The 24,838-nt window shown below is 39.7% G+C and overlaps 1 protein-coding gene and 1 long non-coding RNA gene across 2 annotated transcripts; one reads left to right on the forward strand and one right to left on the reverse strand.

The window, feature by feature from the left end:
* Positions 1 to 7,270: 7,270 nt before the first annotated feature.
* LOC116047703 lies at positions 7,271 to 12,715 on the forward strand. The gene is made up of 3 exons (XR_004897427.1): positions 7,271 to 7,633; positions 9,345 to 9,350; positions 12,691 to 12,715. It is a non-coding gene; the product is annotated as an uncharacterized LOC116047703 (long non-coding RNA).
* On the reverse strand, positions 11,620 to 24,593 carry capn12 (calpain 12). Its single transcript, XM_031296637.2, has 22 exons — positions 24,229 to 24,593; positions 23,079 to 23,148; positions 22,210 to 22,328; positions 19,754 to 19,887; positions 19,451 to 19,622; positions 19,284 to 19,367; positions 18,461 to 18,546; positions 18,216 to 18,293; positions 17,136 to 17,302; positions 16,770 to 17,047; positions 16,643 to 16,654; positions 16,439 to 16,518; positions 15,205 to 15,327; positions 14,279 to 14,315; positions 14,107 to 14,178; positions 13,966 to 14,011; positions 13,574 to 13,635; positions 13,178 to 13,246; positions 12,992 to 13,070; positions 12,767 to 12,883; positions 12,282 to 12,334; positions 11,620 to 12,177 (listed from the first exon to the last, which is right to left on the reverse strand). Exons 1-22 carry the CDS (start codon positions 24,427 to 24,429, stop codon positions 12,151 to 12,153), a joined length of 2,166 nt encoding a protein of 721 aa, XP_031152497.1. The 5' UTR covers positions 24,430 to 24,593; the 3' UTR covers positions 11,620 to 12,150.
* Between the last annotated feature and the right edge of the window lie 245 nt (positions 24,594 to 24,838).

Here is a 24,838-nt window from a genome sequence, read left to right on the forward strand (position 1 = left end):
TGTCTTAGTTACAATTTGCTATTATTTCATTTTGAGAATTATTACATGTGAAATGTTTATTAGTTGCAGGGAGTAGGAGGTATTCTATCCATTCATTTTCTGGTGCATATCTGGCCACATTCAACAACTGGCAGTACACTCAGCATAGTACTTTCACAGGCACTGTGTTTGTGAGGCATCCAGACCAGATGCCCACATCATTTAAGTTGTCTCCTTTTGATACAAAAGTGCAGAGGGTCCACTCTGAGTTTCTTTTGGATATATAAGGTCCTCATCCAGTCACAAAGGATGACTGATTCTGTTTATTTACCTTTATTTAATTAGGGAGTCTCACTGAGATCTCTTTTTCAAGAGAGACCTGAGAACAAGAAACATTAATGAGACAGCTAACATTCAAGCCACAAGTAGAGTTAATCAAAACAATTACAAGAGTCTTAAACTACATCAGACAGGGAGTTAAGCTAGTTTGGGACCAGTTTGCTGTTCATACCATATATGGTAAAAGGTGCACAGTACCTGAAATCAGTTCTGCCAAGGTTAATGTGCACATGTGGAATATCTAAGTTACTGGATTGTGTACTCTAGTTACAAGTTACAAACGAAAGCAATATAAGAAAGAAAGCTATAACAAAAGCTATTACCCTCTTGAATCCATCAGCCTATCATTTTAGTCACTGCCCAGACCTTGTGACCATAAGTTAGGATTGTAACGTACATAAATTGGTAAATGGAGTTTCCTCTTCACCATGATGGTCCACATACATACAACATAATGCCCGACTTAAAATGCAGCAGGGCCACTTCCATCTTACTAATGCACTTTAACACAACTCGAGACACCTGAACTCCCTCACTTATGGCAGCAACCAAAAAACTTGCTTGACTTTTAGCTGCAGACACAGCTGTTGCTTCAGTTATACAGGGATTAGATGCTCTGGAACAATATCCCTACAACCCCCTACCCCTACAGGATCCATCTTTAATGGACAGTCAAGTCCACAATACTCAAGTTGACTGAAAAGGAAAATTCCCATTGCCCATTCAGTATTAGTGTGAAGAGCCGGTTACATTATTTACACTTGTGACTTTCCAGTTTTTCTTGTTCCCTGCTTTAACACACACACAGCTCCCTTGCAGCTCACTTTTGTCTTGTTTACGTTAATGTACTTGTGTTTATACAGCGCAATCCTTGTGGCTCTCTGGTTAAATAACGAGCTTGTGTGTAGGAACCCACACAGCACGCACAGCAAAAATTGTCGGTGATCTGTGGAGAAGGTGAAACATTTGACTGTGCATGCGTCATAGCTTTGGTTGTGGGCTCTTCTGAGACAAAATTGTTCTCACGTCATCTTGTTTCACCCGGCAAAGTGGTATCAGGCCTCTTACACTCATTATCCTCAGTGTTAACAGGTGAGTGAGGCTGTAGTTAGCCGTGGCAGGGCTGACCTACTGAAAATAGGCCCTTGACAGGACTTGATGCTGAAGCACAAAGTAAAAAGATGCTGAACGCTTTGTATGAGTTTGGTTATGGTTTATGTAATATTTATTTATTTTCTTGAGATGTGATGGCATCCGGTATGTTATATTTTGTCATAAGGCATATTGATATATTGATATATGACACATTAGTTGTCTAATGCATTTGGTTGATTATTTTGTCAATATACTGTGCTATGTTAATTGTGGGGTCAAGGGTAGGTGAGCGAGGCATTGTTTTGTATATTGCTTGTATTTATGTATTTTTTTTTTTTTGTATATGTACTGTATGTCTAATTTTTGTGTTTGTATATATGTGCAGGACCCCCTTGAAAATGAGATGCTACATCTCAAGGGGTTATCCTGAAATCCTATCCTATCCTATCCTGAGAGAGAGCTTATTGTACAATGGCAGAAAATTAAGATGATGTATTTCAGTTTGTTTGGAATCAACCTAAACCCATCGGTGGGCAACAACACGTAAAATAATCTCATTTTAGTGTTTGTGCAGTAATATGTGGCGACGCCTCTAAATAACCATCTTTGCAAATGATCACAACGTCAGAACAATTGGTGTTCTTGTAAGTGCAGCCAGAAATGTCAGCATTGAGGTGCAGAAAGCAGAGCGGATGGCTTTATTGTATTATGCACTGCATGGGAGTCGGATGCCTAAAGTTAAATGCAATCAGTGGGTTTCAGTATATTCCACAGCTCTCTGTGAGTCAGACACAAGCAGCGCGTCAATCCTAGCCTACTTTCAACAGGCTCGCTGCCAGTCAGAGAGGCAAAGTGCCAGAGAGAGCGAGGGATACGAGCAAGGGGGTGAGGGAGAATGAGGATGAGATCAGAGGTGGAAAGTAACTCAGTATATTTAGTCAGATGCTGTCGTTAAATACAGCGTTGAGGCATTGGCTGGCATTTACAATTACCCACATTTCCTACATTTTAAATATATTAGTGCACTTCCTTTATCACAGCAGACACTTTGAGTTATCATAGACTGTAGTAGGAAAAGTGTTGCTCTATAACATTAACGATGGCTCTGTTCTGTTTAAGGGTCCCAGTAAGTCACTGCAGTGTGACGATCAGTGTGACAGTGAGCCAGCATGCACAATACCAAGACCTTGATACTGAAGCAGCTAAATGGAATTTAGCCACCAATCATTTCATTATTAAGACCTTTACCACCTGTCACTTGACAGCTGAAGTAGCTAGCAGATTGTGATTTAACTTTTTTTTTTAAGGACAGTTTTGTTTTGGGCTTTTTACTCCAACAAAGTAAAGTGACCGAAGTATTTTACAAGTAAAAGTGACAATAGTAAAATATGAAGACACTCCATTTCAAGTAAAAGTCCTGCATTGAAAATGTCATTTTGGTAAAAGTATGTAAGTATCAAAAGCAAGCGGACATGTCTTGTACGTAAAATTGGAACCAGCAAAGTAACTAGTACCTGTTCAAAAGAAATTGGAATAAAATGTACAAGATTTTCCCGTGAAATACAGTGAAGAAGAAATATGGAGTAACATGAAATGAAATACTCATTTAATGAATGAGTACCTTAAAATTGTACTGGAGTTCAGTATGGTGTTTGAGTAAATGTACTCCATTACTTTTCAGCACTGGCAATCGACATGTGGCAGTCTACATGTATCTTCAGCGCATTCAATTTGAAATGAAACCGTCACTGTGGTTCACGTGCAGATTTTCAGCTTTAATTTGAGAGTTTTTACTTCCAAATCCGATTTCGAAACAGCCATTTTTGTACTTACCACCTAGGGTAAAAGGGCTACAAATACCCGAAACACCCTTGAAGCCAACAATATCTGCATTTAAATGTCATAGCCAGTGTTACATTTGTAATCCAATTTGCTGGAGTACAGCCACAGCAGTTAAATATATATCATTGTTCTAATGCATAAAATCTGTACTTCACAAAAAGATTATAACATGCAGTGCATTTTAACAATGAAACAGACCCACAAATTAATAATTTAACACTCTGGCAGGGACTTTAGAATTGGTATTAACATACCATTTTGAAAGCAGGATCTACTTATTTTGTAGTTTTTTTTTCACAATGCAGTATTTTTTGCCAATATTTAAGTAGACTTGAATACTTCTTCTTCCACCTGGATGAGGAATGCGGCTGCCAACTTCATTATTCCCCCCACTGTCTCTCTCAGCTTGTTTCTATCCAGAAGGCTTTGTTTCTACCTTTTTTCCTCTGCTCACAGAACTCCCCTCCTCCCCACTTATTCTCTTCCTTACATAAGGACTGCCCTAATTTTTTTCAGGGACCAGTAAGAGGTAGTAATAAAGGGAGTGAGTGGGTGAGGAAGAGGGACCGATAGAGGGTGGGATCCAATGACGAGAGAGGGAGAGAAAAGATATGGGGGTAGAAGAGAGAGGACTGCACACGTCAGGAAGACCTGCATGTGTACCCGACATCCCCCTCTCCTCGATGACCTTCTCTGCCCACACAGTGCTCCTTCTCTCCTCTGCTCATTGTATCTCTCATTTCTTCTATTTTCTTATCTAAATCAGCTGTTGGCAATCTTTGAGATCACCTTCCCTCAGATACAGTAGATTCATTCCCCCCCTGCCTACCTCCTCCAACCACCCATGTTACAGTACATGTCGACCAATTCTTTATCTATCTATCTATCTATCTATCTATCTATCTATCTATCTGAACTAAGTTTTAACAAATCTGTAAATCAGCCAGCCAACAGTTTTAATGTAAATCGTATTAAAACAATTATGAGGTGCTTGAAACTACATTTGTGCACAATAAGTATACAAACAAGTTGAGCGTGTGACACACAGTGACGATGGTATTCGAGTCATGAGGGGAATTTCAAACATATTTTTGCTGTGGGGCATTTTTTTATACAGTAAGTAGTTTTTATTGACGAAAAACATTAGCAAACAATAAACACATTGCCAGATTAATACCGCCCAACAACAACACGCATTACAGGGGAAAAGGAAGAAAACATGTAAATAGCCAGAAAAAAGAAAGTGAAAAGGAAAAACAAAAATTGAAAAATAAAAATTGAATAAAACCTCTGCTCAAACTTGTTTAGATTTGGCCCTGTGGTTAAGGAGTAAATTGATCAGTAGGCGATTTCCAGGTTAGGAGTATTCTTCTGGTGCCTTTAATTGAGGTCGTGTTAACCGTGTTTATGACAGTGTCTATAAACGCCCCCTTCTTGTCATGTGAGTTCTAATCATAGAAATTATAAAAAAAATATTTCTATGATTGAAAATGGTATGTTAATACCAATTCTAAAGTCCCTCCCAGAGTGTTAAATTATTAATTTGTGGGTCTGTTTCATTGTTAAAATGCACTGCATGTTATAGTCTTTTTGTGAAGTACAGATTTTATGCATTAGAACAATGATATACTGTATATTTAACTGCTGTGAAATAAAATTATTTCTATGGTTCCAACTGAAGGCACCATTTACCAAATTGTTTTTCTAACTTAACTAAATTTGACATTATTTCATGCATATAAACACACCTGTATGATGATATGTCATTGACATTAGTTTAGAGTGCCGGCTGTGATCTTCATTCTGCAGACTGGCAGAGAGTGGCAAAGATAACACACTGCTGAGACCAAAAAAATGCAATTCAGTTAGTAGAATATCCAAAAAAAGACATGACCGTACTTAACCCTTTCCGTTCCTGGTTAAAAACGATGCACATTCAGAGCATATAAATATACAGTTTAAGAGACAAGCAAGCAGAAGAGTAGATGAGCACACAAATCAGTACAGGAGGACAAAGAAGATAAAAAAAAGTTCACAAAGCAGTTCACAAAGCCAGGAGTTACCTGCAGGAGTGGGTGATTTTCACTGAAGCAGTTTTCTCCTGTGTGCAAAAAAACAAAACAACATTGATAGCAACATAAATAGATGTCCAACTGTTGTTTTCAGGTATTTTATGTTATTTTAATTAAATATGAATCTATGAGTGCTTCGTATGATGGTTGATTAAACAGTTTGGACAAACTTTAGGTATTGCAGGCCAAAGTTTCTCAAATACATACAGTAGTTGATATAAGGAATACACTGATCCGATAGACCCTATTGATACTGGTGCACTGACCTTGTTAAGCTGATTGGGTGTTGGCCATGACGTAGTCTTTATCCACGATGTTTCACTTCCAGGATTGGTCTCGTTCTGTTGGAAATTCTGCCGGATGTCACACTTTTCGGATGTCCGTTTTCAGTTCCATGACCTTCCGCTTTCTTTGTGTTTGAATTTTAAACTCCGGTGGATTTCTGAGGACTATGGTTAACTGCTCCTCAGATCTCTGCAGGGTAAATCCAGACAGCTAGCTAGACTATCTGTCCAATCTGAGTTTTCTGTTGCACGACTAAAACAAGCTTTGAACCTTTGAACGTACACGTTCTATCAAAACAAGTTCCTTCACATAAAAATGATTCCTGTGAATTCCAGATTTGAAATTTGGGGAAAGGGGAGCACTCGGTACACAGAGATGTATCATTATTAGTAGAGAAAAAGTTGGATAGGTACATCACTACTCTATACTGTAGTGGCATTTTTTTAAACCTTGGGAGACTGTTTCATAGGCTGGAATTGTTATACTGCATAAAAATACTCCAATCAGACATTTACACGTGCAAATAGACAAAAGAGGGGACCCAAGTGGAAAATAGAAGGGCTCATATCTATTTATATCATTAACCTGAAAGATCTCTTGTTGCTGTCCAAGTTTATTCCTGTCATAAAGTTGGAAGAGAAGTAAAAAGGAGTTTCAGTGAGATGTTATATCACCGTAATATTTCTGTGACACAGACTACAAAACACCTTCTATGACAAATTTGAAAATAAATAGCAACAGCAGGATGAGAGCAGAGTGAAGGGGAGAGATGCTGTACTGTAGATGCAAATGCCGCTCTTTCCATCACAAATGATCAGCTATCTTCACGACTTGTAAATAAACACGCATAATAAATATACACCCCACATCCCATGCCAACACACACATCTTTAAATACCCTGGCTCTGACGACTGAGATAGTACTGCTCATCAAATTATTGCGTGAGTAGGCCCAGGCTAAATTTGCAGCCAGGGAGCCGACTTACGCAATCCTCCCTGGTCTCCCTCCTGTGTCTATACAATGGCTTAAAATCTCACAGTACTGTCTTAAACCATCCCAGCCCTCCCCAGATCCCACTCCCACACTACACACTACAACTCCGGCCCTATTCCTGTACCAGCCCCCGCCGCTGTGGCACGAAAATACCAGCACCTCCAAGAACAGACACCAAGCCTGTCAGAGCATCATCACATCCCACAGGACAGCTGGGGGGAGGAGGGAGGGAGGAGAAGAAGAGCAGTTGGAAGGATGAGCACCACCACTGTTGAGAGAAAATAATCAACAGAAATAGAAAAGAGAAAATCAACAGTCTGTCTATGAGGGAGAGGACACAGTTTACAGTATATCCTGGTAAACTGCTTCTCTTTCTTTTGATCTGACTGAGCTGGTGCTCTTCTGTGTGTTGTTATATTACAACATTTCTGAGGACATAGGATCATAATTACTGCTTTGTTTGGAGTCACCCTCACACATGTAATACAAAATGATATGAAATAATTAATTTGATTAATTCAATTGATTTGAACTCCCCTGTTGAGCATTTCATTTAGTACATAAATGTTTAACTATAACACATAGTTGTAAGCAGATGGGTTAACTGTCCTCACTGCTGGTGCATAAACAGATATTGAATGACAATATAACATAACATAAAATATGTAATGCAAATTGATAAACACTTGTGTTGTCCTCATATGTGCGTATAACTACATTATAGTGTGTAATAAAATGTTTAGTGAATGTTTAAAGGGGCTGTCCTCGAAATACTGAATAAGAACAGCAGGCAGGGATTGCCTCCACACGGCTCTCACAGACTGTTACGCAATATCTAAAATAACTACGTTTTTTCACGGCCACATGCAATAAAACGCATGCGTGGCCGGACTGGCTATCATAACAAAGAACAGAGAAACTCTGATTACAACACACATAGAAGGAGTGTGACTCTATAATGATTTAAAGTCCCTCCCCTTCCGGTGGACCACCATGGGACCTTATTTTGGAGAAAATATGTATGGTAGTGAACGGGGAGAGACAAATAATTATTTAATCCCGTTTGAATTGAGCCATGAATTACACATATGATGTTCGGCATTTTAAAAAGATAATTTTGCAAGTCAAGAAGGTCTCAGTTTATCGTAAAAAAAGTACAAGACTGTAAAAATATGTCATTAAAAAAAGACTACTTACCCCAATGTTGCATAAGTGACGTCCAGTTGAAGTTACAATGCCGGTGTGTATCGTACTGGGATGAAATGTTGCGCACACGAGCAGCGGGTCTTGCTTGTTCTTTGATGAAAAGATGCTGGATTAAACACATTAGCTAAGATAACTTTCCATGTGTTGTGGAAAATAGCTAAGTCAGCTAGCGAGCAAGCTGAGCAGCAAGCAAGGTGACGTATATTGTGTAAGACAAGATATGTAGTTTAGCGGTTTCACACAAAGCTAAGTGGTACTACGACAAACATACAACAAACTGTCACTTGCTTCACTTGCAAAATAACACAATTTTTATATTTAAATTGACAAACTGCATATGTGTAATTCATGGCTCACTTCAAATGGGATACAAAAATTGAGTTGTCTCTCCCTGTTCACTACTACATATTTTTTTTAATGAAATAAGGTCCCATCGGATCCACTGGAAGGGGAGGGACTTCACCTCTTTATTCTCTGCTCAGGACGCCATTACTCCACCAGAGCAAATATTTGTTTACTGCTGTATTCATGTTCTGAATGTCAAGTAAAGCCCCTTTAAATATTTCTTATAAAGTAAAGTGTTACCTGGATAGGTGACATTTTCTTCTTTCTTAAACGGGAAAAAAACTAAAACACTGAAAGGTCCATCTGCCAGTTTTTGGAAGACTCGACGACCATTGTTTTGTGTGAACATACACACAGGTGATCTCCATTCAACTAATCATGTGACTTCTAAAAACCAGCTGTCTGCAGCTGTGATGATGCAGGTGTGCCAGTGCCGTTAAAGGAGATTTGATTCAATGTTGTAAAACAATAAAACTTCCAAAAATATTTTAAATGCACTTCACTAGTTACATGCTATGCAACTTTGTGACCTTTTATTTATCATTATGCGTGTATTTTGTTTCTTTCTGCCATTCTTTGTTATCTATATCTGCTTGGAAATTCAATAAATAAAGTTTTAAAGGAGATGGCAATCATTTTGGCAATCCCAATGTTTTTTAATCAAAGCTCATTTTAAAAACTTAGTTTTAGGTTAGTTATTTAGTGTTTGAATTCAAGATTAGAGAGAATGAAGAGTAGTTGTTTATTGATTCATTTGTAGCCATGCTAGGCTGGAGGGATGGCAGTTTCGTTCTGTCTGTTTGAAATATCTATTGGACTGATTGCTGTCCAATTTTGTACAAACAAGACATTCATGTCCCCCTCAGGATCAGTTATAATCACTTTGGTGATCCACTGACTTTTCATCTGGGGCCATCATCAAGTCAAAATGTGTCCAGTACTGTGGTTTATGTTAATTTGCAAAACTCAGCCTTAGCTCTGTACTTTGTTTTTAGTGCAAATTAGCAAATGTTAGCATGCTAATACACAAACTATTATGAACATCGTAAAGAATTATACCTGCTAAACATCCACCCACATGTTAGCATATATTTAAAACACTGCTGTGCCTAAGTACAGCCTCAGAGAGACGCTAGCATGACTGTAGACTCTTAGTTTTGTTTCTTGGCTTTTCTGAAACACAGAAGGTGAGCGTATGAGAGTGAGCACATGTGCACTGAGTCATGTGAGGCCTTTGCAAGCCTTGTTGAGGCCACAGTTGTCACATTGGCTGACTTCCTGCAGAGCTGAAGCACAGGGTTAGAAACGTAAAAATAAAATAATAAAGCGAGTAGAGCTGATGGAGAAGCCATACACTGAGAGGGTCCCTTCTGTCTCGCTCTTTCTCTCCTCCTCTCTCTATCACAATGTAGATGGATGGTTGCCGAGGACAACCTGTGTGTACTCACCTACTGATGAACAGGAAGTGATGTGTGAGCAAAGTTGCTATTAATAGCAACATGTGTAGAAAGGACTTTTGCTCTGTGTGTGTGTGTGTGTGTGTGTGTGTGTGTGTGTGTGTGTGTGTGTGTGTGTGTGTGTGTGTGTCACACGGAGGAGGAGGAGGATGCAGATTGTGAGACTCAGACAGTTACTAGAGGGAACAGGAGGGGGGTGAAAGAGTGAGGGATAGATGGAGGGACTGAGGAAACGTAGTGAAGGAGGGGGTGCGTGTGTTGACGCTGTATGTGGCGTCAGTGCGATAAGAATAGAGATTGTGAATAGACATAAACCTCACACCCTCAGTGGGGCAGGCAGTGCTCACTTTGACTGTGCGTGCGCACACAGATATTACCCAGGGTATGCTCATGTGTGCATGGATGAGTAACTGTTTTTTCTTCAGTTGTGTAATTACATGTGTACCATTTAATTCACGTATAATATAAGAAACAGATTTTCTTTTCATTATTACAGAATTTCAAAAGAGTTTTAATTAATTATGTGATCATTACTTTGAGAAAAAGGGTAATAATGTGAACTAGGTAAAGGGTTTGAAACAATGTTCTTGTTAAAGACAAAAGGAATAGGGACACCTTTAAACTTTTTACATTTGTAGATATCAATTTTATTAATTTTTTAGTAACATAACAGTATTGCATAACAATTAAATGATGGTGCTGAAGAAGATGAAATGACCATATGAGCATGTTAATCTTTTTTTGGAGCAACAACCAGAACCTCTGTCTTAACTCTCTGAGGAGAAAAGACTTTTGTAAACTCATTTCAGGCACCAAAACAATTGAGTGCAGGCACATTTTCAGAGAGAGAAAGAGATTTGAGAAATATTACTGCTTTAGGGCCAAATTATCTCTTTATACATTGCTCTGGAACAATTTTGGGAGTCACTATACAGAAAGCTGAGTTTGTTCTGAACATTTTGATATGAAACACATGGGGATCATGTGTATGCAAAAACCCTTAAAAGGAGAATTCAAGAAGATATCTAAAAATGCCCTTAGACCTTAGGTTAAAGGCCAATTCATGCTTCTGCATTAAATCAACGCTGTGAGTACGTACGTAGGTACGTGGAGAGACAGACCCTACGCCGTACCCTACGCCGTACCCTCTGCCGTACCCTACGCCGTACCCTATGCCGTACCCTATGCCGTACCCTATGCCGTACCCTACGCCGTACCCTACGCCGTACCCTACGCCGTACCCTACGCCGTACCCTACGCCGTACTCTACGCCGTAGCCTGACATGCACCTCTCAAAAAAGTTAACTACGTGTTGCAGTGACGCAGACCGCAACAACTGTGATTTGTCCGCTCGGCCGTGGCTTGGTAGCGTTGCATTTCCCCCTACTCATTTCTGGGTTCTCCTTCTCCATAAACAACATGAAATCAAGGAGAGGGTTAACTTTTCCTGCTACAGATTTTCAAACATGGTCAGAAAGCACAGGGGAGACACTTTGTTTCTCTCACTATAGTCTATATCCTTGACGTTCCACCTCCTGGTATTGCTCAGTTGCCGCCAGAACTGCCGGATTTCACTCATTTAGGCCGAATATCCGTTGCCTTGGGCTTCCCGTGTGTTGGCATTTTAAACTCCGGTCGATTTATGAGGACTATGGTTAACCTTTTCTCAGATCTCTGCAGGGTAAATCCAGACAGCTAGCTAGACTATCTGTCCAATCTGAGTTTTCTGTTGCACGACTAAAACAACTTTTAAACGTACACGTTCCACCAAAACAAGTTCCTTCCGAGCCTATTTTGCAGCAGCACCACGGCTTTTGTGATTGATTTAAAGAAATGCCAATAAACCAGAGCACGTTTTCCTCCCATCCCCGAATGCTGTGTGGACTAGCAAGACTCTCCTCCAGCGTGCTTTGGAGGGGGGTCTGGCAAAGCGAAACTACTCTCACTATGACTCTATGTAGCTACTTGCTACAAAGCTAATCACTGTCACTTTCTCACTCTCTCTCTACCACACACTCCCCATGCACACACATGCCAGCCCTGCTATTCTCTTAAAGAGATCGACGCACACACCAACGCACAAGCATAAACTTCCGGCCACTTGCGTAGGCTACGGAAAAATCTCTGAGTGGAGCCTCCGCAGAAGCATAAATCCCGCTTTATCGGCATCGAGCTGTAAGAAATGTTCTGCCAACCAGTTCCCAATAGCATTTTGATACGGAAGAAGACTAGATAACCTAAAAACCTTATTAGGTTTAAATAAAAAAATGGAGCTGGATATCATCCTCATATACAGTAACTGGTATGCAATATTAAATCTGTTTAGTAATAATAATAAAAACAATTTTTTTAATTTCTTCCTTAACTGCTAGTTATACTACTACTACTACTTTATTGTTTTATTCTATTCTAATTTATATATTTTTTTCTGTGTGTACAACTGCATTTCATTGTGCAAACATGACAATAAAGCTGAACCTTGTTTAAAAATCAACAGCATGCTGTGGCTCAGCTGGGTCTAATGTGGAGACCCTCTTCACAGCATCAGGAACTGAAGCAGCCACTGTGGAGGGACAACAGGTGAGCAGAAAGCAGAAACAGAAAATCAAAAAAAACCTGTTCAGGTCAGAATAATCACACAGAAGAGCATATTGGCCAGATACTCACATGGTTGATCCCTCTGTCTTTCACTTCTTGACTGGTCTCTGCTTCATACAGAGCTGAGGAGCAGAGGGGAGGAAATGACTGCATACACTATCTCTACAAAGACTCAACATTCAGTAAATGCTGCATCAAGTTTAGTGTTCATTTTCAAAACTGAGATCCTGACAAGTATCCTGAATTAAATTTAGTGATAGTCCAAATACTCGTAAAACCTTTTTTGTAAAAAACAACTGTGCATGTAAATGATCTTAAATCTAATTGTAAAATGTCACTAGGTCACATGTGTGACATGTCTCTGTATGCAGTGATGAAAGAAGTGCTCCTTTACTTTAGTAAAACTACCAATACAACAATACCAGTAAAAGTCCTTCATTCAAAATCCTACTTAAGAGAGAGAGAGAGAGAGAGAGAGAGAGAGAGTGTGTGTGTGTGTGTGTGTGTGTGTGTGTGTGCGTGCACGCGTGTGTGCATACGTGTGTGTGTGTTACCAAAAAGCTTTTGCATCCTGGTGACACATGACACAAAGCCATGGAAGGGCATTTGAAGCTCTCCAGATGCAAAGCGCTCAGACAGCAGCTGAACTACCTTGCTATCACACTGCATCCCTGGGAAATAGAGGAGTGGACGAAGGTGTGACGACCAAACAGCAACAGCAGCAACCATCTGTGTGCACATAGTGGTGTGTGTGTGTATGTGTGCGTGTGCGAGCATACCAACAGCTTCCAGCGCTGTACTGAGTTCAAAGGGGCTCATGGTCCCAGAAGAGTCCTCATCGAACTTGAGAAAGATGGACTGAAAGAGAACGCAGCATCAGAATAAGTAATGATGACACAACTCACACGCACGCACACACACACACACACACACACACACACACACACGCACACACATGCACACACCTGCAGATGGCGTAGACTAGACAGCAGGGTTTCTGTTTGTTTACGGCTTAGACTGGAGCGCCCTTTAGTCTGCCAGTAGAATTAAGGACATCTCAACAGGACAGAAGACAGAGCAATAAAGTTATAAGGAAGCAGAGTAAAAGTGAACAGCGGGGCGGCACAATGACTCAACCAGAGGTCTGGGCTTCGAACCCCTTCGTCAGCAAGCATCTGCCCGGCTGAAGTGTGGAACTAGCAGAGGTCAATGAAGTTTTTAACATTAACTGGTGAAAAACATGTAATTTCTGTTAGGTAAACCAGATGTACATAGTCAAAGTCTAACAAGGATTGTATTGAACTATAAGCAGACTAGAGTGTGAGTTATATTATTGAATATACTAGGGACCAAAAGGATACAGCCTGTCCAAAGATGAGCTGTCTGCATGTCTCCAGTGGCAGATGGTAATTTTTGTCAAGAGCTGTGATTAGGGGAAGAAAGACACAGATTGATGCAGAGAAAGATAATACAAGTTTAAATTGGATTAAGATGAGGAAAGGTGAAGGTGAGGACAAGTGTAGTCACTTGTATTACTCAATGTACTCTATCTGACTGCAGCTATGAGCCTCTGTCTAGACTGGTGACCTCTGTGGCTCCACTGGGCCAACTTTTGAGGGAATATGTCCCTCCTTTGCTCCCATCTAGTGGTCTTTACAGGTATTATATAGTCAAATATCGCTTGTGGTGAAGCTCTGTGTCATTTTCAGATGCAGCTAAAACATGAAAAACTGGATATAGTAAAGATTTTAACCTGTGTTGAACAGCTTCATGATCTTCTTGGCGTTCAGTCTGTCATCCTGCCGGGGGAGACAGAATGCATGAGATAACCAAAGGCCCTCAATTTACACTTTTATTAAATAAAGTAATGTGTACAATAGGGATGAGTTCTTACTTGGCTAGCCTCTTCATCAAAGGTTTTCTGAACCCTCACTTGATCCTCTGGGGAGGCGGGAGTTGCCATAAGCTGTTCAGTGGCACAAACACACCAAACAAACATGAACAGACTTTATTCTTTAGCTGCTATTGGCTGATGTACAGTATGTGGACGAGACCACTAAACTCACCTGGAGGAAGCCAGAGGAGCAGGTAAAGTCCTGAGTCCTGGAACACAAAGACCACGCCAGATTGTCTCTTAAATTATACGTACACACTATAACCTTACACACTCAGAAATATTCTCCGATTTGGGCTTAGATCCTTTACTTAAGTAAAAGTAGCAATACCACAGTGTAAAAATACTCAAAAAATCTCAAAATTCTTCTTGAGTAAAATAAGTTTCACCAGCAAAACGTAACATATGTAAAGTATGCAAAGTTACTTATTATGCATAATTGCCTTATTTAGAGTGTTAAATTATGGAGCCCCCAATGACATTCACTGAAATGAAGTGGTGTGTAAGTATAAAGTCCCATAAATTGGAAAGACTCAAGTACCTCAAAATTGTACTTAAGTACAGTACTTGAGTAAATGTAGCCTACTTAGTTACTTCCCACCACTGTACTAAAAGTATTAAAATGATTTTGCAAAAAACAAATTACAATAATCTTGATCACTGGGAAATAAATCTGATCATTATAGTCAGAGTGAGTACTACTACACTAATCTCAGTAATTGACTGTTGTTGCTAACAGAAGCCAGAAGAGGTGCTTTTATAAGCCTATTGTTGAGACTAATTGCAATTTTCTAAATTACACAGTAGTATAATGTAAGTTTGAGTGTAGGTACAGGGGAGTGTCGGTGACTATGACTGTGTCTTTGAGAGTGGGAGAGGCAGGAGGGGATTCAGAGAGCCCTCTGGAAGTGTTGTTGGTCTATGATTTAACAATAAGACACATGTAACCTTTACACAAGCTGGCTGGTAAAGGGAGCTGTTTTTCTGACACCAGGCTATTTTTATGGTAAAGGAGTGAAAAAATTACATTTATTTAATCTTCTCTTGATTTTTGTCCCCATGTTTTAGGCCCTAAAAGCTAATTCCCCTCCATCTTACCCCAGAGTGTTTCCAGTCTTGGAGAAAATGCGGACAAAGAACTCTCCAGGCTGGTTGGGTCGATAGGTGGACGCCACGATGATGTAGTTACCTGGTTCCAGCAGCAGCTTCTTCCACACACCCCTGTGGCACAAAGTTAATGAGCTTCTAGCTGCTAACATCATTAATAACATCAGCTAACAACATTAAATATGTTTTACGGATTGTCTCTGTTGTTTGATCTGAATGTCTTTTCTTTTGTTTTTGGCAGCCCTGTCCAAATGAATTTTCTTTTCTCGATGATAAAGGGAATTTGTATTTGCAAAATAAAAATAGCGATTACAGATCATTTGGGTTATGCTCCAATTTTACACAAATTTCAAGGTTTCTGGGACTAAAAAACTCATCAATCTCTTCTTCCATCTTTGCATTTAGTTGGAAAAGTATTACTTGTTTTTGTGCAGAAGCAGATTTGTTAAGTTGAGGTACAAATATGAAGGGATCGATTCAGTGCACAGTTAGCAATGTATATAAGACATTTTACTCTGGTCTACAGTCCCTAAAGGTACCAAGTAAAGGCACCAGCACCAAATGTTCTGCTTTTATGAACGGATTATTAAATAATAGGGCTGTGTATTGGCAAGAATCTTGCGATACGATAGGTATCACGATACATGGGTCACGATTCAATATATTGCAATATATTTCGATACTGTGCGTAAGGCGATATATTGGGATTTTTTTAAAGTATAATTTTAGAAAAACTAATATTTAAAAAAAGACATGATGTGCATAAAAGTCAAAGTTTACTTTAGGTAAACAATTCAGTACACAGAAAAGAACTGCCAGTTTGGGATTGTGGTTCACAGGTTCTTAGTGAGCAAATGTTTATATGCTAAAGTAGGCCAAAGTTCAGCCATAGCTACATTGTTAGCTTCTAGCAAAAAGTCAGGCACTGTTAGGCACTGTTAGGCAAGGACACTAGTGGTGCGTCTCAGCATAGTCATCTAGCGGTAGGGGGTTTAAACACAACATAAACGCGAACCACTATCTTACATGAATATTTTTGCACGTAAACAAAAAAATAAATAAAATAATAATAATAATTAACAAAAATAATCAATATTGCGTTTTTGAAAATCAATATAGTGTTGCTAAATAAAATATCGCGATACTCAAGTGTATCAAGTTTTTCTTACACCCCTATTAAATAATTACTAATAAGCTGTCATTATTTCTCATGATGGTCTTTTACCTCTGAGCCCTATATTTCCCAGAGCGACCCACAGGGCGGGTAGTCATGAAGAAATTGCGAGTCAGACACGCACCCTGGAGCTGTATAAAGAAAGATATAAATGATCTATTCTACTTTACTATTACTAAGAATATAACATTTGTTGTGATATTAATTTAAGCAGATAATGAAAGAGTATGTATCTATCCCTCATTGAATGCTCACCTCAGGAGAAACCTGCAAAAAAAGAGGAAACACAAACATGGGAGTGAGTTTATTCAGAAACAGAATAAAGGTGCAGAGACTCAAAATATTTAATAAATCCAAAAGTCAGAAATAAAGTAGATGTGACCTCGTAAATATGGAAAGCTATTTGGAGGAAGTTGACTGTATCCTTCCTGCGGTTCTTCTGCAGCAGCTCCACCAGCACGGTGCACTGTCTGCCTTTCTGCTTCTGTTTCTCTGCTTTCTTCTTGTCCTCTGGGATCATCATGTCATCTTCATCTTCCTCATTATCATCCTCACCCTCAGCCTCATCATAAACCTCATTACTACCCCCCTCATAGACCTGTCCTGAGTAGTCCCCCTCCGTTAGAACCAACTGGAACTGAGGATTCCTCCAGAACGATCCTGAGGAGAAAAAAAAAGTATGATCACTTTAAATTATCCAGGTAGAGCTTGAATGCATATTTGTGTAAATATAAATTCATAAACATACGGTTGTATTTGCGGCTACCACCAGCGGAGCTCCCCTGTAACCAGAATCCTCGATGTTCACTGATGGTCCAGGTAGAGGCAGGTGGGTTTTCCTCTTCAAGATTGTCAGGATTCACACTGCAGAGCTCCACAACGTCAAACAGGCTGCAGAAGTCCTCAGTACTGATCCTAATAGAGAGGCAGCGTTTCCATTTGATGCAACTTTATACTTCTACTCCACTACATCTCAGAGGTAAATATTGTACTTTTTACTCCACTACATTTGTCTGACAGGTTTAGTTGCTGTTCAGATTACAATTATTTCTTCCCCTTCCTGTCCAATTAAAATCATGCACTGTATCTCTAAATGTGGTCATTTGTTTCTGATAAACTGAAGGATTAAGTGTTCCTTTATGGGTTGAGAAAATCCTCATGTCTTTAAAAACCCTCTTGGATCAGCTGGACAATGCATCATCACAAAGCTGAAAACAGGGCTTTTTTCTGAGCTCATGAAAATTTAACTTGTTGGAGATCCGTGGTTCTCACAGGACAGCGACGCTACAAACATATGATGATTTTATAGAATATAGTCTCGCATTGCCAGACTTACTGTATCTCCACAGTGCTGTGGAGTAATATAGAATATGTATGGAGTATATAGAATATGATGCATTACTGTAGATCAAACTACCCAACAGAAGTTATAGTGAGCACATCTACGGCAGTAAAATGCAACATACACATCAATGCAGCAGTAATATTAATCCAGAAACATCAGATGTAATAATAATAATAATCAGTGGTGGAAGAAGTACTCAGATCTTGTACTTAAGTATAATAATAGAGTACTTAGTTACATTCCACCACTATTTATAATAGTAAAACACTGACAGGGACAATTGTCCTGCAGAATGAGTACTTTTACTTTTGAAACTTTAGTTAGCTGATAATACCTATATATTTTAAGGTTTTGGACTACAGGGCTTAAAACTTGTAGACTATTTTCATAGTGTCGTATTAGTACTTTTACTTAAGTAAAGGAGCTGGATACTTGTTTCGAAGTGTAAGTTTGTGTGTTTTCCTATTAGTATGTGCCACGTACCAGAACTCTCCATCTTCGTTCTGTTGCAGCTGAATCCTTTCCTTCTCTGCTTTGACCACGTCATCCCACTCTTTACCCCTGCAGTCACACACACATACAACGAGAAACTGAGTGAGTGCTCTCTCTCTCGCTCTCTCTCTCTCTCTCTCTCTCTCTCTCTCTCTCTCTCTCTCGCTCTCTCTCTCTCTCTCTCTCTCTCTCTCTCTCTCTTTTATACAACGTGCACAAACAGGACGCATCCTCACTTGTCACTCCAGGGTCCGCGATATTCAACAAAACCCCAGGGGTTCCTCAGCTTCAACAACAAAACCTCATCTGACACTTTCATCACCTGAAACGTGAAGAGAGAAGAAATTCACACAATAATAAAGTCTTATAGATTGTTTTGTCAGTTTTGAGTTTTATCTCAGTGTTTTAATTTGTACTTAGAGATGAGTTGAGACAGCAGTTGGCCAAACAATCTCACCACAAGGGCCATTAGTTGTTGTTCTGGAGCTTTCGATTGCATCACACGCTGTTTTTCTGTTGTTTCTAAGGTCAAGAATGAGTTGTCAATCACAATCTTTGAGCCAACATGGATGAGCAGTCTTTCAGGAGCTCAAAAAATAAATAAACAGTTGACATTTGATCAAAAGCACCAGAACAGCTATGAATGGACCTTGCGCTGAGATTTTATTTGCCCTATAGATTATAATAAATTATGGTGGGATGGAATGATATGAGATGAAAATATACACTATGCTATTTGATTAAATTAAGGTGAGACACATTCAAATATGATTAGATTAGATCAGGTCAGAATGACATGAGATAACATTAGATTAAGTTTGATTTCAGTGATATTATATTAGATTAATTTAGTACGATTTGATGAGATGGGATTATTTAAATGAGATTACATTAGATTATGATAAAAATGACATGAAATGGCTTTAGATTATACAAAGGTCTTTGTGGAGAAACTGATCATTGCAGAAACAGAGAACACACAAAACAACATATTGATGACAATGCAACAATAAGTAATGGCAGCAGCTCAGTGCTGCAGTGTGTCTGTGTCATACTGGCCTTGTCGGTGTTGGTGATGGCGTAAGCGTGGCCCTTTATCAGCCCCTTTTCTGTCACTTTACCAATCTCAAGGGTGCTGCAGGCCTGTGAAGACAAAAAGAGGAACTCAAATTGATAAAGCAAGCATCCACCTGTGTAGTGTGAACTTTCTGGAGCTGGGTACGTACCTTGATGAAGCAGCTGAGCAGGCTGCCTCGAGACAGGGCGGCTGTCAGAGACCTCCAGAGGACGCGAGGAGTACGAGATGTGACCTTCAGCGAGCGTGCGATGCCTCCTGTGAAATCCTCCATCCCCTCTGAAATGTTGCCCCCCTTCAAGCTTCCGTAACATCCAATTAACCTACACACAATGAGGTGAGAAAGTGTATTTCTTTATGAACTCACTCTAAGGACACACACACACGCAAACTAAAGTGTGGGCGATCTAAGACATTACAACCCAGAAACATATGCTTGGAAGTGGCAACTGACTTGGCATAGGCCTTCTCCACCAGGGCGCTCCAATACTCGTTGCGGGTGCGAGAGTAGCTGAAGAGCAGACGGCCTTCGCATACTGGCAGTCTGTCATCCACAACCACCTCCACCCACTCACCGTACTGCCAGAACTGCACAGGGACACACAGGGAGAGGGATGGTGAGTACAGAGAAGACATTGGATGTAATGAATCAGGAGGAAAGTTAATGAGGAGGAAGGCAGAGTGTAAAGGGAAGAACCACCTGAACTTGTAGAGTGAAGTTGTGTTTCTATCCACCTGATTAAGTCCAATATTCACTTTCTTTTAGCTCTGTTTTTGGTCTCCACCAACTCCTGTCAGAAATTTGTGGCTTTTTGCTGCTAAATGCTCCACTATGTTCACCAGCTAGTCGCTAACTGTGTCTTTCTGCTGTTTGGTGCTGAGCAGGTTGCTTTTTTTTTGCTGAAAACAGCCGAAAATGACAAACAATAAAGTTGTGGGCCAGAGAAGCCCAAAACATGGGCGGAAACATGCTATTAAGATCAGTAGAGCTCAGTCTGTGGGTTCATCACTATGAGTGGAAGTAGTACTGTTATTGTAAAACTATTGATTATAGCCTATTTAAAGCAAGATTATGTAACTTTTAAAGCAATAACACATTGTTCCTCTTAAAAAATTAAAGTTGAATTTAGAGGCAATACAACGCACTGTTGCTCAATTCAGTACACTCTGAGGTTATACCCTCGACTTTGTTGCTACACCCTTACTTGGTCTGGTGTGACTGGTATTGTATGGTTTTATTCCTCAGTTTATTTCATTTTTATCTTTTTTAATCTTCTATTTCATTTAATTCTTTTAAAATCCTATTTATATTTGAGTTTTTATATTCCCTTTTATTTCTATCTTTAATGCCTTTAGGGCATAATGATTGGTCAAAACATTATTTAACATGAATACTGAGCTTCTGTAGGAATGCTAACCCAATGTTTGGCACATTTTACTGATAACCTTTTTATGTCTCATGTAATGTAATGTAAATCACTTTGAATTGCCTTGTTTCTGAAAGCTGCTTTATTCATCAATTTGTGTCATTAAACCACACAATTTTGTACTTCTGTAGAAAGATTTTAAACCCTGTGATCTATAAAAGGACGAGTTAAACACTGTTCTCTTGTCTGACTAAATAAAATTAAACCACCTCCCGAGGCAGTTACTGGTCATGACTAGGGGTGTGTACTGTACTGCTAACTGTGTGTACACAACAGCGGCCGAGAGCAGGCCTGCACTGGCCTTTCATAGCTGCAGCTGTGTGTGTGTGTGTGTGTGTGTGTGTGTGTGTGTGTGTGTGTGTGTGTGTCTCAGGGGTAGTCAATACCTGCATGTCTGGACTGCTCTCCCATCACGCTGACAGGGTGAAATGAGTTCCCAGTCCTTCCGTCCTGCTTGTTAGGTCATGTCACATTTTTCCTAACAGTTTCTAAAGGTCCAACGCTCCGGGTCAAAATAATCATCGAGCAGAAGCCGTTAAAAAATGATCTATATCTAACGAGTATGATTGCTTTGTATGTATAATAAGGTGATATTTTATTGACTGTGCAGGTCAGAGCGTGTGAATGATAAACTCTCTACATTAGAATCACCACTTTTAATAAAGTGATAAAGAGGTTTTATGTTTGTCTCTTCTTAGGTGTGAGACATGCAGTGATGACTGCAGGATGAGTTGATACCTGTTTTACCCATTGAATAAATGCCAGAGCGGTGGCAACGCCCACATATTGAAAATAGGTAAAGTCTAAAAGAATAAAGCCAAATCAAATAACATATGAATTCATTTTTTTTTTTTAAGATTATTTTTTTGGGGCTTTTCCCCTTTATTATATAGTGACCATGGATAGACAGGGAAGGGGGAGAGAGATGGGGGATGACATGCAGCAAAGGGCAGCAGGTTGGATTTGAACCTGCACCACTGCAGGACTCAGCCTACATGGGGCGAACGCTCTTACTGGGTGAGCCAGAGGACGCCCCATATAAATTACTTTAGTGCAGTGCTAAATCAGAGAAGTACTCCTTTAAGGCCCATATTATGTAAGTTGATTTCATCCTTTCATATTCCCCAACAAAGTTACATATTACCACAAGATTAGATATTTTTCTGGAGCATCAAATAAGTAGAGCCACACCTCCAAACTAAAAAGCATATTTTAGTTGTAATAAATGGTTAACCTCAACACAATTACAGCTTATCATAAGTATTTGCTTTCCTAAAGAATATCAAGCCACATGTCCGGACAAAATGGGTGACATTGAGATATAGGGCATGTATCGTACATTAAAATATTAGCATACGAGGAAGACTGTTTTTGTGTGTGTGATTTTGTTGTTGTTGGCTTGATTGGGGGTCTAATTAGCAACTTTTTTCATTAGCAAAAAAGGGCAGGGAGTCAGAGGTTCTGTGTCATACATAATACTCACCATAAAATGGAAGATCCCTGCATAAGGCTCGGACAGGCTTTGGTTGGCTGGAACCACCTTCACAAAGAGTTGGGGGTGCATGGTGAGACAGGACAGGGCAGCCAGCAGCCAACAGTTACCTGAAAAACAAAACAAAGCGGCTATGGACACATCTTAGAGGATTTGTAGTGTTTCATAATGAATGGTTAGTTTTTTTAAAGAGCAAAGAAAGCACTGGTCTCCAGTGATTAACAGGCCACATTCCTCCGCCACAGCAAACATCTGTTCCAGATGTTGCAGAAAAACACATACAGTGTGAACATAAAACACAGACATGAAAGAAGAGGGAGGAGGCTGGTACTCATCTGTGCCATCGACATATCTGCACGCAACTGGTGACATAAACCATATACAGTATTTATATATCTCAGAGGAGGAAGGAAAGTTAGCTGTTAAGCAGAAAACAATATCTTAGTTCACCACAAATGAAAAACACACTGAACAACACATATTTAAGCAGAATCTGTGGGCTATTAAAGACTGGGCTCTGACGGGGTCTGGACCTCCTGCAGTTTTGGAGTTTAGGGAACACAGAGTTTCACTCATCTTTCACTGTGTGTTTGAAGCCTGGGGCTGTGGTGCAGACATCATGTTCTAAACGCACTGCATTTTACAGCAATCAAATAAATAGGAACAAACTGAATTACTTACAGGAGTGTTTCAGCTTTTGTTGATTTAACTTTTTCCAGGATGTTGTGCAATGCCAGTCTAAAATAATTCAGCATGACATATCGCTGTTTCTCATTCCTCCTGAAGGATAGATGAGTAGTGGGCAGGAGAGGCAGATTTGAATGTGGATAGAAAATGAAGTTTTCCTGAGGTGTACTCACCCAGTTGGCCCTGACAGATATCAGTTGTTCCAATCGTGTCCTCCACAAACACAGCATTCTTAGAGATTTCCTTCAGAGACGGAGCAAGAGGAGGACAATGTGCGCACAAGATGATATAACCACACAGACATCATAAGTATATGCAATAAGACAGGACATTTGAAGAAAAGGTTAGACGATTATCCATTAGTGAATCACATATTTATCAACATATTTAAAATCCTTTTTAAGCAAAAATGCCAAAATATCACCAGTTCCAGCTTCTCAAGTGTGAATTTTCTTTAGTCATCAATGATAGTGAACTGAATATCTTTGGGTTCTGGACTGTTGGTCAGACCAAGCAAGATATTTAAGACATTTGAGAAATGGGATGATTTCAATTTTCTGGCATTTTATTGACCAAACAATTTACCAAGAAAGAAATCAAGAAATAAAAAAAATTCCATTAGTCGCCCCATATAGTACCCCCTTTGTATCATAAGTCCACACTTTTCTATTTCATCATGTAGTTCACACATTTTGCCGGTTATTCTATCAGTTTATAATTCTATATTTAATCTATAATCTGTGACTGAACAATACATATGTCTGTCCCTTTTTACCTTTCAAAATTATACATTTTAGCTTGGAGACTTTAAAAATACTTTCAGTAGCCTATATTTATGTTATTTCTTCAGTTACTCTCTTAAGGAAACTGCTACTGGTAATAAATTCCTCAGATTTGAGCCACACCTGGATCCCATGTCAGCTGAACATCCGTCTACAACTCTGCAACACTGTTGATAAAGTCCCTGTGAAGAAGCAATGCCAAGAAGATACTTGGAATTACATTTAACATGTTGTTGTTTAGGCATCTCTTAAAACCACTACAAGTGGCCAAAAGATGTATGCTACATGCAGACAACTTCCCCATTATATTAAACTGGTATGCCTGCAGAATATAATCCAAATGTTGGCAGCATATTCTCAAATATGTATTTTCTCATGTTTTGGCTGTGTATGGAAGCAAACATGACATGATTATTGATTATTTTACAACCTAAAATGTTGTGTCAATTGTTTCTTTGAGACCAAAAACGCCCTACAGTACAACGCCCTACAACACCTGAATAACAACTGGCGCGATACACGCATGCACAACTTGGTCTACCTTGGGTCGCTGCCACTTTATCGCTTTTTTGGGGTTAGGATCTTCCGGCATACCGATGGACTTCTGCTCAGGTAGAAATGTTGGATCAGCAAACAGCTGTCCGGACTTCAGACACTTTTCCAGTAGAGCCTGGAAGTCCTGATCCCTAAACTTGATCGGGTTCTCGATGGAGCCCAGACGTGCCTCCTTGTCGGTCGCCATGCTGCCAGTGAATCTGCAGTCTAACTCTTTATCCGCAAAAATGTGAGCACTGAGCAGCCAGTGCTTAAATACAGTTAACAGCGCACACCCACCGCAGGGCCATATGGAACCTAGCCCGGAAAGGTATGCAGAGCGCCGGGGGCCGCGGCGAGCTGGAGTCGGAGTAATGACACCTTGCCAACAGTCTCTTTGATATCCCCTAATTTATTATCCAAATTATCATTCTGAGTGGGCAGAGAGATCATCTTCTACCAGGCAGGCCGCAAGATCCAGGAGTTTAAAGTACCGTGTCCCCGCCACTACAAGAAAAGTACAAACATGTTTTAGAAGAGTATCATAAATTGCCAACATTTACATTTTCTTTTAAGGAAACTTATATTAACCAACAGATTGATTTATAGAGCAGATT

This window comes from Sander lucioperca, chromosome 5, assembly GCF_008315115.2.
Source record: "Sander lucioperca isolate FBNREF2018 chromosome 5, SLUC_FBN_1.2, whole genome shotgun sequence".
NCBI lineage: Eukaryota > Metazoa > Chordata > Actinopteri > Perciformes > Percidae > Sander > Sander lucioperca.

Coding starts and splice junctions, on each gene's coding strand:
- capn12 (XM_031296637.2), bottom strand. CDS start 24,429: ATGGCGACCGACAAGGAGGCACGTCTGGGCTCCATCGAGAACCCGATC. Junction 22,329..23,078: donor TATCTGTCAGGGCCAACTGG/GTGAGTACACCT, acceptor TTTGTTTTTCAG/GTAACTGTTGGCTGCTGGCT. Junction 13,636..13,965: donor CATGAAGCTGTTCAACACAG/GTTAAAATCTTT, acceptor CCCTAATCACAG/CTCTTGACAAAAATTACCAT.